General features: G+C 44.0%; 2 protein-coding genes across 2 annotated transcripts in view; both read left to right on the forward strand.

Moving 5' to 3' along the window:
* LOC137878928 (gamma-aminobutyric acid receptor subunit alpha-5-like) overlaps positions 1 to 12,175 on the forward strand; it is a 152,679-nt gene that overhangs the window by 52,570 nt on the left and 87,934 nt on the right. The window lies entirely within an intron of this gene.
* Positions 5,652 to 10,567, forward strand: spry2 (sprouty RTK signaling antagonist 2). Its single transcript, XM_068719743.1, has 2 exons — positions 5,652 to 6,292; positions 8,490 to 10,567. Exon 2 carries the CDS (start codon positions 8,538 to 8,540, stop codon positions 9,528 to 9,530), a length of 993 nt encoding a protein of 330 aa, XP_068575844.1. The 5' UTR covers positions 5,652 to 6,292; positions 8,490 to 8,537; the 3' UTR covers positions 9,531 to 10,567.

A 12,175-nucleotide genomic window follows, 5' to 3' on the forward strand; every position in this document is an offset into this window, starting at 1 on the left:
TGTTAATAACACAATAGCTCTGTGTCATTAACAATGAAATCACACTGAAGGTCCAAAAACACACGGCTACTGCTAATTGGTGCTTCCCACTGGTCGGTTTTAGCCACGCGAGCGGCTTTGTGTGTAGTGCTAATTAGCTCATGCTAGCATGCTAAAATGCTAATCTAAGATGGTGACCAACGGTAAACATTATACCCGCCAAACATCGACATTTTCCGTAGCAATAATGTGGCGTGTTGAAGGCAATATGCCTTTTGTGCAATTTTAAGAGCAAAGCTTCTTTTCCTGCCGTTGAACACAATAGTGTTGGCAACATAAACCCCTGACAGTCAAGCACCAATATACATATTTCATATTCGTGAAAAGCCGATAACCCCACGCGAGCGGTGAATAAGCGTCTCTATTCTCGCTGACAGCACGCTGGCACACACAGGCACACCCTCCCAGCTAATGCTAATCTGTGACGTGTCTTAGAGCGCGGAAGCCTCTTTTCAATTTGGAATACGTATTTATGTACTCGAGCTTTTCCTAAAGGATGATATTGTAAAATAGAGAACAGATTTCAGTAAAAGAACTTGAGCTAACTTCTCGTCCACATCTGCTAATGAGCTCAAGAGGAGCCTCAATCCACTCGAGTGTCCAGAGTCCAAGAAGTGAGTGGTGAGCAGTGCAGAGCTCAGGGTGAGCAGACAATCGATGGGTTTTATCGGGCTGTGTTTTGTTTTTTTGCTGACTTTTGGGAGAGCTGGAGAACGTCTTTCAGCTCCGTCTCCAGATTGATATTCTGCTACATTGCTCGTATTGTAGTTTTCACTGTAGAGGGTAATGCATTCTGCTGTGTTATGTAACACTGCGGTGTTTGATGAAATACATGGAAATCAATGGTATTGCTAATCATTGACATACTGGTGATTCCTCCGAGCATTTAGGATTCAGAAAGTAACTCAATATTTGTGTTTTTCCATAAAACACCAGTGGCATTATGTAAACAAATGGATAGATGGATATTTGCTAATTGTGATTGGGACTGATATTGGTTCAAATATTTAACTCGGTGAAAGTAGAAAATCATGTTTGTATATCATTTCTTGTTTCTGTCCTCTAAGCACATCAGAGCAACTTTTTAAAGGTATCCAAAAAAAGTTCCATCAAAGCTCTCTCTGGAGCCTGGATTGAAAGTGTCCCACATCCCCAATCACTTCCATACTCTCACTAACCATGAGGACGGGGTTTTATGGGGTAGAAGTCATTTAATATAGTTAATAGACTTGACTTTTGATTTTCCAGCAGACGAATAAAGTCGGTTTGTTAGAAATCAATACTGAGACAATATTGGAATGTACTGAAGCCAAATGAAATCCTTTGCACACATCGAAGGACCTTTTTTTTATTTCTAATTCCCAGCATAAAATGCGCCGTACTAAATCACTTGTCACGGCGGACATTTGTGTGCTGCCCAGCCAAGTCGATAGCCAGGTTCTCACCCAACCCGGACAAAAGCGTGGCTAGCCGAGCCCCACTCAGCACCCACATCACGACTCGTAGCGCCAACAGCAGCTATTCTGTGATTCCCTTTCCCTCCTCTCCAGTCCTGCCCCGACCGAGCACGCTACCAGCATCCACTGAGACGCCTCGGCATTGCCTTTTGTGTGCCTGCATGTATTCTCTGCATTGTAATGGAAAGGAGAGGGAGCAGAGAAGTCAACAACAGAGTTGTTATTCAAAGCTGTGAACTCCGTAGGGTCACGCCATTGGCACACAGAGTGAAATACAGACGGGTGTAATATTGGATATGAGGAGTGATGCCTGTGTGCAGCAGTGGGAGCTTTATTGATTATGTGCTCAAAGTTACAAGAGGCGTTTGTTCGATAAATTTAATAGCACATGTCTGAAGATCCATTTCTGCTGATTTTAGTTCTGTCATGTGAAGTGATGACAAAAACCAAGAGGTGTTATTGAGGTCATTGCCCCAGAGTCAGCTACAATATGATCTGAGCCCGTCAGATATTGTTCTGTGTCCGTGGGCAATGGTCTTCCTAAGATCCTCCAGTCAGCTCTTATTTTGAACTATAGCTCTACCAGCCAATCAGTAGACAAACACATCTTCTACTAAGGCCCCAGTCGAACCAGAAACCTCGTGTTTAAAGCAAAAGAAGTAAAGTCATTTGTAGCAAACATCTCCTTTTTCTCTGTTTTCCTATCCTGTTAATAATCTCACGACCGCTCGGATTGTTCAAGTATCACAAGTTACATTAAAAAAGGCTCTTTCCTTTTGGGGATGTTTGCGCTCTCCATGTCAATTGTGAGGATCATCAGCTGGTGAGGAGGCTGAGTTTTTACATGGGGCATGTTGGCTTTGGCCTCAGTCTTTTAGCATGAGTAACATGTATGCAAATATTAAAGGGGATATGTCGTGAAAAACACTTTTTCAGTAAGTAAGAGCCTGATTGGTCCCCTTTAAGTGCATATATAAACGCCATTTTACAACATTATTGTTTAAAAAACAGAAATATTAAAATGTCTGCCAGAAACAGACTCGTCCATCCACGAAGGTACGCATAGCAGATAACTGAAGTACTTTTTTGTTGCGCCTGTACTGTATTGGACACAGTTCTGAATGGCAGTAGTAGAACAGTGTGACACCTGGCAGCTGTAACGGTCCACTCATCAGGCTGCAGGATCATACCCCAGCAATACAGCAGCTTGAGCTCCGTCTCAGCGTGTGTGTGTGTGTGTGTGTGTGTGTGTGTGTGTGTGTGTGTGTGTGTGTGTGTGTGTGTGTGTGTGTGTGTGTGTGTGTGTGTGGGACGATGGACTTTGAGACTCTGTCCTTTTACAAAGCTATTTCAAACAGTTTGCAGTGTCTGCTTGACACAGTTCATCTCCCGCAGCAGTAGGGGTTTTAGGTTTCATTTCAATTTTCTCTTCTTTTTTTTTTGTCCCATGAGCCCGACGTTCTGCCCGGCTCAGCGGGAGTGAGGTTCACTGTTCAGGTGTTCTGGGAGAAGAGAAGAAAAGGGCATGGCTTGTGGCGAGGGACCAAAAAATAAAAAAAAGTTTTTGGAATCGTTGTAATCGCAGCCGTCATTAAACGCTCAATTTTCAGACCCTCGCTGGCGCCACAGAAAATGAACATTTATCATGGTTGAGTCAGCGGGCGAGTCTACGTGACGGATGAACACAGGCATCCGAGCTAAATTCAATTAAGTGGGTTTTTATTGTCAAGGTGGAACAACAAATCTTCTGGGGACGAGATAGGTGACATAATGTAATTCTCTGTCAGCAAGCTATTAATTTAATGGGCGCTACAAATACGTTAATCTTCACTTTTTCTTTGCTGGAGTACAGTAAGCACCCTTTCCTGCATTTATCTAGTGAAAACAAATGCTAAAGGTGTGTTAATTTAATGGTCATGGAGTATTTATAACTTTGGTGGGGCTGGAGTACAGCAAATATAGAGTCTTAGTCTGGGACATCCACCTTAAGGGAACACAGCGCTTAGTAGAAATGCATGCTGGGCCCTGAGACGACAGATTGTGACGTAAGTTACTCTGTGAAACACAAGCCCACTTTCACATTAATCAGCAGGGTGTTGGTGTGAAATAAAAGCGGAACGCCGCGTCCTCTTGCAGATAATGCGCTTTATTCTCGTCTTCTGTTCAGGGAGTTCTCACGCCACAACTTCTCATGTGCTACCGCTGAATGCTTTAGATGAAGGTGCAACAAATGTCATCATTTAGCCATCTGATCATACGCTGATATTTTTGCTAAAAATGTCAATTACATTTTAAGAAGATGTGTCGAAAGTAAGAGGGGAGGGCATCAGAATTGTTTCAGCCTCAAACGCGGGTAACATTTCTGCCTAAATATAATTATTTCAGTCCGTTTCTTCACTGTTCCGTGACTTTAACGCGGCTTTCCCGTTGCATGTTCAATCTGCAACCATGCAACATTTTCATTATATTTTATTTGCATACTGTGATCAAAAAACAAAAAAGCTTTAAAGGTAAACCAACAGCAGCCAGCGACACGGGGGAAACAAAGGAAGATACATTGTTCAAAGGAGGGAAGTCTTGAAAGCTTCCTGACCAGGATCCAAGTTAATTAGCCAAGAGTTTATTAAAGTGACTCACAACTTCATAATTACTCCGTCTGGATTTCATCAGACACTCTATTACTAAAGCAGAGGGACGGGTGAAGAGAGATGTCTCAGCTCCATTGTTTCCACTGACGTCCTGCTCTTTTTGTCCCTGCGTCGGACTGACTGAACACAGGCTAATTGGTCTTTTTGTTATTTCCTTAGAAAAGGTCTATTTCACAGCTGTGCTTCATAGCTGGCTAATTTGAAGCCTGACTTTTAAGGTGTGTGCTCTGTTGAAAAGTCAAGTCTCACACACACACACACACACACACACAGACACACACAGAGTACACTGTAGTTTGTTCTTCACCTTTCGGATTCTCAACATGTTAAGGTTTCACATTCTCAATGTTTATGCATGCACATCCATGTGCGTCACTGCTTGTTAGCAGAAGAACAGACGCTCAGACCATCAGTCTCCATTAAGGAGTGTTTGAAAACTCTCCATGTGATTGTCGAGGACATTTTAAACAGATTTGATGTGTTACTTTGACTCGATTCTGAAGCGGTAAATCCAGCCTCTATTCATTGCACTCTGCAGTACCAGAGGGAATCCACAAGGGGGTGCTGCTACACTATTATTCCCAACAGCTGAGCATAAACTCTAATATAATGGCTTGCTAATTAGCTGCATCAGTTGCCATAGATTGTTTTTAACATTGCAGCAGCCTGGCAAAGAGCCTCAAATGGTTGAAAATGAGCAAAGTGTCCAGAGATGTCCAGTAAGATTAACATCCTGCCCTGTGAGTCAATATGCGTATGGAAAGTACTACTGTGGAGTACTACTCTGAGAGGACCGCTCTTAAAGTACTCGTTTTTATCTGGTTCAAAGTACTTTTGAAACAGTTTACTTTTGTCATATACGGGCAAAATAAAAATGTGATTCTCTAATTCCAACTAAACGCTGTGATTATAGTGTTGGAAAATGTAATATATAATACATTTATTGTTACAATGTACTTGAGTACAATTTAACAGTACTTTGTACTCCATCACATTGCTGAGTGACGTTTTGGGAAAGGATGCACTGCATCTTAAAAGTACAGTAGTATAATTATGCAATATGATCCCTTTCAAAGTTATCTACAATATATTATATTATTGGATTATTATTGTTACAGATTAACTTTAATTAAGCATTTTAATGGAGAAGCACTTGTAAGTACTTCATAGTGTTAAATAGTTTGCTATCTATATATATATATATATATATATATATATATATATATATAAACTACATATTTTATATTAGTATATTTTGCATATGAAGTATTATGTAAGTACAATACTTTTCTCTGAAATGTAGTGGAATATAAGTCTAACATAGCATAACATGGAAGTACTAAAGTAAAGTTAAAGTACCTCAACTTTGTACTTATTACTCCCTACTATAGTAGATTTCTTTCTTAGAAAACTCACAGTATTCTTGTATCAGTACTTTTATTGTTGTATAGTACTTAATACTCTATATAGGCCTAAATGTCATTTCAAAAGTCGCTTCATCAATGGGTCACCATCGATAAGAACCGGTGGACTGGAGGAGGGCAGCCCTCGTATTGCCACAGCCGTTGAGCAGCACTGTTCGGCCCCTGCGGCATAATTGATAAGACTGGGTGTGAATGGCCGCTCTCGCGCAGCCAATGGCTGAGCACCGGATGCAAGATATCCGCTGCAACAACAAGCGCTCTGTTCCCCCTTCAGCTTGACGCCATTTACAGCCCAAATCCCGACCTCCTCTCCGGAAAGAGCAAAAAAAAAAAAAAAAAAAAAACATTCACACACGAGAAAAAAAAAAGTACTCGCAAACCCTCAGAGCCTTGCGGATAAAGTACACCGAATTTTGTCGCTTCTTTCTCTCTTTTTTTCCCTCCTCCTTCTTCTTCTTCTGCAGGAAAAAGTGGAGTGAAGCGAAGTTTACACTCCGGCGGTGATTGTTTGAAGTTGTTCGCCTGTTTTAACGCCTCGTGCTCCTGCGTCAAACATGGGATTTACGTCTTAGCGCTGCCTTTCATGAAAATGCGCCCCGGCTGGAAACTGTCTGAATGGATTTAACCGACGGCTCTCTGGACTTGAGTTGTTCATGTGTGGAATAAACTCTCCCGCAAATTGGATTTATATCACCTAAACGGGGGCTAAAGTGTCGAAAGCACGGTAAGTTCTTCCTTTTCTTTTTACACAAGCTGAAACAATACGCATGTCTCCACTGAAGTTGTCATTAACAGGCTAAAAAAAAGTTTTTGACATAGTTTTTATTACTATGTGCGTTAACGTTACATGTGGCCTAATGTTTTGCCTTTAACGGAAAGCGCTGGTGGGGTTTTTAATTAAAACTCCGGTTTTCATGCATCTTAAATTAGCTCGTGGCTCTCCCGAGGCTGAGTTTAATGTCTTATCTCATCTGGCTGCTGGTGTTAGCTTTACTAGGAAATAGTCGTGTGCACATGTGTTTGCTCATATGTGCACATGTGTTTGCTCATATGTGCATTCATGCAGCCCTGTTCTTCCCTCCCATGCAAACAGCATGTGCTGTTCTTGCGATATGAATCCGCTGCACACAGTGTCTGCCTTATCAGACGTGCATCAGAATCAGTGTGACTCACTGGGTTTCTAAATTTAACCCAACGCACTGATGATCATCGGTCTGTTTTTGTCTTTTAAAAAAGCGTAACGTTTCATATTTCTAACCTGTCATTTTCAAGAGCAGATGCCACCAGTTTGCGCCACTTTACTTCCGCCCCCCCCCCCCCCCCCACACCCCCCGCATCACCCACCCACTGTGGCCAACAAGGCTCGCACACAGGGCCCCTGTAAGTGGATGAGGGGGCCCCACGTCCCACCCACTAACAGGTTCAAATTTGAGTGTGCCTGCCGGCCCTTCATTTGGAGCAAAAGGGCTCATAAATCCTAAAGAACCCTCATGTGTGCTCACAGAGAGCAGCGCTTCACTCCCACCACCGCCACCCTTGAAGGCATCACTCCCACTTTACATGGACTCTCTCCCCCCCACCCACCCACCCACCAACGTTTTTTTTTTGTTTTTATCTTGTCACTCATCTTCTTTTGAAGAGTGTCCCAATGTAAAACGCGTTAGAATGGGGAAGGTTGCTGCAGGCCGTTTGTCATGCAACAAACAAAAGCCCTGTATTGTCATTGAAAGGGGGGGGGGGGGGTAGAAGATGCCATTTGAAAGCTAATTACCACAAGGAAGGAGAATTAAGGCCACCACTGTCAGTTTCTTTACATCGGTGTGATGTGTTGGTGAAAACAAGACTGTGCATTTGAATATGTTAGCATATTGACCTGTCACTCTGCATTTGTCTAATACTTACTCTCCCCATACAACGAAGGGGTGACATTATAACGGATGCTTACTGCTTGGCCCATAGCAGTCTTCAGTAAAGTACCCTTTGATCATCCACATACACAACCTCTGAGCAGAAATGTAGGAAATTGTAAACGCACATTTGACACTTTGCAATTACACCGTTGGACCGTTGATCAATTCACCGTCATGTGTGACAAAGAAAAGCATCAAAATCTCTCAATTGAAAATCCAGCGAATGTGTCACACTGTTGCTTTAAAAGCTACCAAAACGATTATTCGATTATCAAAACTTTCAGATCAACTTTCTGTCTGTTTGATCAATGAATCGACTAATCATTGTCGCTCTTTTCCAAAATGACACATTCCGTTGACCTACAGCCAAACCTAAAGATATCAAGTTTTAAATTCATTCTAGTTTAACAAGTGAATTTTTTTTCGTAGTTATTCAATGATCTAAATAGTTAACAGGTCAATTTTCTGTCTACTTATTTAGGAAGTATTTTGTGGCATTTTAAGCCTTTTGTTGCAGACGGTGGAGCGATCACAGAGATGCGACAAAGGAACCCAGCCGGACACGAACCGCGGACGTCGTAGTTCATGTTTGACGTCTTAAGCTGCAGCAGTTCCCTGATGAACTGCGTACTGATGATGTACGGTCATCATCAGTTCCTTTTCTCGGTTAGGTCGGTCACTGTTGTGTCGTGGGTGTGGGGAAACAGGAAGTTTGCTCAAAGCACTGGCAGGGAAGCATCTACATTCAGCAATCCGTTAGTAATCATGACGCCTGCATCTGCAACTTGAATCCGCTTTTTTGATAGAATCCACAGACGTAGCTGTGGTTCCATAAACCCGCTCTGACATCAACCATATAATCAAACTCTTCCGTCTCTCTCCTCGACACGGTCATGTGTGCGTTAGGCCTTATTTTCATAGTTGTGCTCGTACGGATATCGGTTATGATTTGCATGCCATCATTTGCATGGTTTGCCACGGACGGATATAAACTGTCTGTTTCTGTTGCAGGACTTCAGATGTGTCCCATGCCAGCCAGAGTGACCCTTCAGTCCCGAGATGGATTCCACAAGTCAGAACGACAGCGACGGGGGAGGAGGACGCCACGGGCGGTCGCCGCCATCGGCCGGCTCGCCGGTCACGCCGCATGACGAAGGGCGACCGCAACCACGGCTTACGCTAAACTTAGACGGTCCGCCGGATCCCGGTTTGACCAACAGGCAGCTGGCCCATACTCCAGTGGTGCTATCTCTGGATCAGATCAGGATAAGCGGGAGTAGTAATGAGTACACAGAAGGACCCACAGTCGCCCAACGGTCTCCGGCCGCTCCGCATCGGCAACAGAAGAGTGACTTGGTTTCGTCACCGGTTTCAAGGACCAGCGGGCAGCACGAGACTCCGGAAGAGGGGCCTAATAATCTCCGTAACCTGAATTCTTTGACTCAATATGGAAACACAAACACTTCCATCTCCTCCAGGGCAGAGGACTCCCAGAGCAGCGTCAGGACCAGCGTGGGGAGCACTTCTTCAGGCGAGAGGCTCCTCAGCAGCCCGGCCGGTAGCAACCAGATAATCAGAACCCAGCCGAAACGCACAGAGCTAAATTCAGAAGAGCTGAAGCCCCTGAACCACGAGACCAGGGCCGTGTCGGCCACCCACGGCAGCGCAGGCTGTAAAAATCCAGGCATACACACCCGCAAGTGCGAGGACTGCGGTCGATGCTGCTGCCCAGAGTGCAGTCGCCCTCGGGTGCTCCCCTCCTGCTGGACGTGCGGCCGCCGGTGCGTGTGCTCGGTGCAGAGAGCGGTGGAGTACGGCACCTGCGTCTGCTGCGTCAAGGGGCTCTTCTACCACTGCTCCAGCGACGACGAGGACACGTGCGCCGACAAGCCCTTCTCGTGCACGCAGTCGCACTGCTGCGTCCGCTGGACCACCGTGTCGCTCCTCGCCCTGCTCTTCCCCTGTCTCCTGTGCTACCTCCCGGCTAAAGGATGCGTCGCCGTGTGCCAGAGCTGCTATGACCGAGTCACACGACCCGGCTGCCGGTGCTAGAGCACGGACCTGATCCACTGTGAGGATGTTGGCGAGCCGACGTAGACGAGGCGGCGCCGTGTGTTGAAACGCAGAAGGACGGGAAGACTTCATGTTGACTGAACTGCTAGACGGCCCTGTAGTTGTGTAGTTGAAGGGTTTGATTAGAGAGCTAATGATGCTTGAGTTTTTGTGTTTTCCACGTAGATCCTCACACCTGACAGATCTGGGCAGAGTCACGGTCACAGTTTGCCTTCAGTTGTCAACTTTTCAAGGCTTGGTTGACAGAAACATGACTGCAAGAGGAGGTGCAGTCACTCGCCCTAGCGTTATGAGTCTCAGTTGAAAGGTAAACCAAAATAAGCGCTTCACGTGATAAAAGGTATGAAGACACATTCAATACTGGTTTGTCCTGAAAAGTAATTTCTTCACTCAAGTGCCCAGATGTTGTGTTGTTGCTATGAGAGTCCAAATGGATAGCCTTTTTTTTTAACATTTAATACAACTTATATGCTAAGAACAGACTCCTATTACTAACTGTATGTAAAGTAGTCAATGCAAAGGGTATGTACATTAGAAAATGAGTTTGACAGATGTTTTATTTTTGTACATATAATAATACTTCAACTGTGAAAAGTTTTCTGCCATACCAGAGGCACCTTGATAAATTCACATTTATATGAATCAGTCGACTTCATTCACACGATGTCTGTACATTCACTGGAATGTATATCAATCATTTAATGTCATTTACAAAGGAAAAATCGTATCCCTTCTACTTGTAAATTGTACAGTGACCATATATGAGAAATTTATTTTCTAATTCCAACATTGCTTAGTGTAAAGTTAAAAAAAATATATATTTATTTGAAGGTTTATTATTTTATAATGAAAAATATTTATTTTGAGAAAGCATTGTTCATGTGTCGCCTCTTAAATCTGTCGTCGCTGCAGGTTTGTGAGGTGACCTGTAGGAGTGTCAAAGCTGGATGAATAGTTCACTATGAATTAGAAAACAAATATATTAACGTTTGAAATTAAACAACCTTGAAGTCTGACGGAGTTTTTCTTTCCTCATTGTCTTGTGTTCTCTTAGAAACGTGTTCTTCAAGTCTTACCCACGCGGTGGTGTGTTCTTACACCATCTGAACGTGTGTGTCGGTGCCGGTTGTGTCTCCACACTTCTTCTTTTTTTCAGATGGTTTAAGCCAGACGTAAGCACAGTTTTTCGACTTTGTTTTTAATTGAACCTCTGCACGAACATCTCGCGTAGAGCTATCATCAAGCCCGCGGTGTTCACGGAGATCAAGCGAGGACACGGCGCTGCTCACCTTGGGCCCTCTTTAAGAGAAACCATCTGGCTCCGGTAAAGCCATGTGTACAGGAATGTGCTCATCCGCTGGCATGCGCTCCAAAACAACAAAACTCTTTTGTTAATGATTCAAATTAGCTTTATCTCTTCTTTTTGCAAATATGCATTCACGTAAGCCTGCTATCACACTCTGGCTTCTAGTTGATTTCATACACGTTCCTCGGTTCCCTGCAGATATGAGGCCCTTTTTTTTTTTTCTCTCTCTCTCTCTCTCTTTTTTTTTTTTTTTATCAAAGGTTTGTTCAGAAATTCCTTGGTGTTGAATGTCCCTGCAGGCGAAACATAACCCTGAAACATAAGCCCCTGACACTTGTTGACAGCATACGGACGTGTTTGCGGCACGGTATGCATTCAGAGCCGTGATTGACGCGCCGAGGCCCGACCTGCACTCACTTGTTTGTTATTCATCCCCAGCCTTTGACTGACTGATGGGGGGGGGTTCTTTACATAATTATCAACTTTCACTATTTTTGCAGCGTCGTTGGAGGAGGACGTGGAAACATAACGGGTGGAATGAGTTGTTCTCATGTTTTATTTTTGTATCGCTCCAGTCGCAGGCCTCCTCTCTCCCTCCATTGTCTCAGCCTGTGAATGAAGAGGGAAGGGGCGGGTGTGGGGGGGGTTGTTAGGAAAAGGGACTGCAAAGGGTTAAAAGCATCACTTTGAATGACAAAGACCTAACAGTTTACCCCCGTATTCAGCCCGGCATGCATTCATCCTGTTTTCAATAGTCAGGGGGTCATTTTGGCTCCCCAACGCTCCTCTCAGCTACCTGCTCCTACTTGGTATTCCCATAGGGAGATGGTTGTCTTGTTGGGGTTGGTTGGGGGGGGGGGCAAATCAGATGGTTGTGTTTAAGAAAAATTAGCTTTTAGAACATGCGGTATATTTTCAAAAAGACGTTTTCTTCGGAGCAGCGTTTTTTTTTTTTAAAGTCTGCCTCACAGCAGCGGGCCAGATGCTCAGTGGCAAAAAACGGTTTTGGGAAGTCCGTAAGAGCTTTCGTAGGACTTCCTCGGGTCATTTCAGTTCCTCTGCGCTTGTTTTGGACCTCAGACAGTTTATTGGCAACATCCTGTGCATGTCTTTCAGGAGAAGTGTAACTTTACATCCAAATGAAAGAAAGGGCTCCTTGGACTGATCTTAAATCAGGAATAGCTTTTATAATCTACTTGAAATAGAATGCGTGCTCAGATTTATTCGACTAATAAACTGACAAAATAAAAAGGTGAGAATTAGTGCAGGAAAGGACACAAACAAGATACATGGAGAGATCGTTCACCCGCCCCGGCAG

Source organism: Cebidichthys violaceus, unplaced genomic scaffold (assembly GCF_023349555.1).
Source record: "Cebidichthys violaceus isolate CVI_PGR_0920_01 unplaced genomic scaffold, fCebVio1.0.p SCAF_24, whole genome shotgun sequence".
Lineage (NCBI taxonomy): Eukaryota > Metazoa > Chordata > Actinopteri > Perciformes > Stichaeidae > Cebidichthys > Cebidichthys violaceus.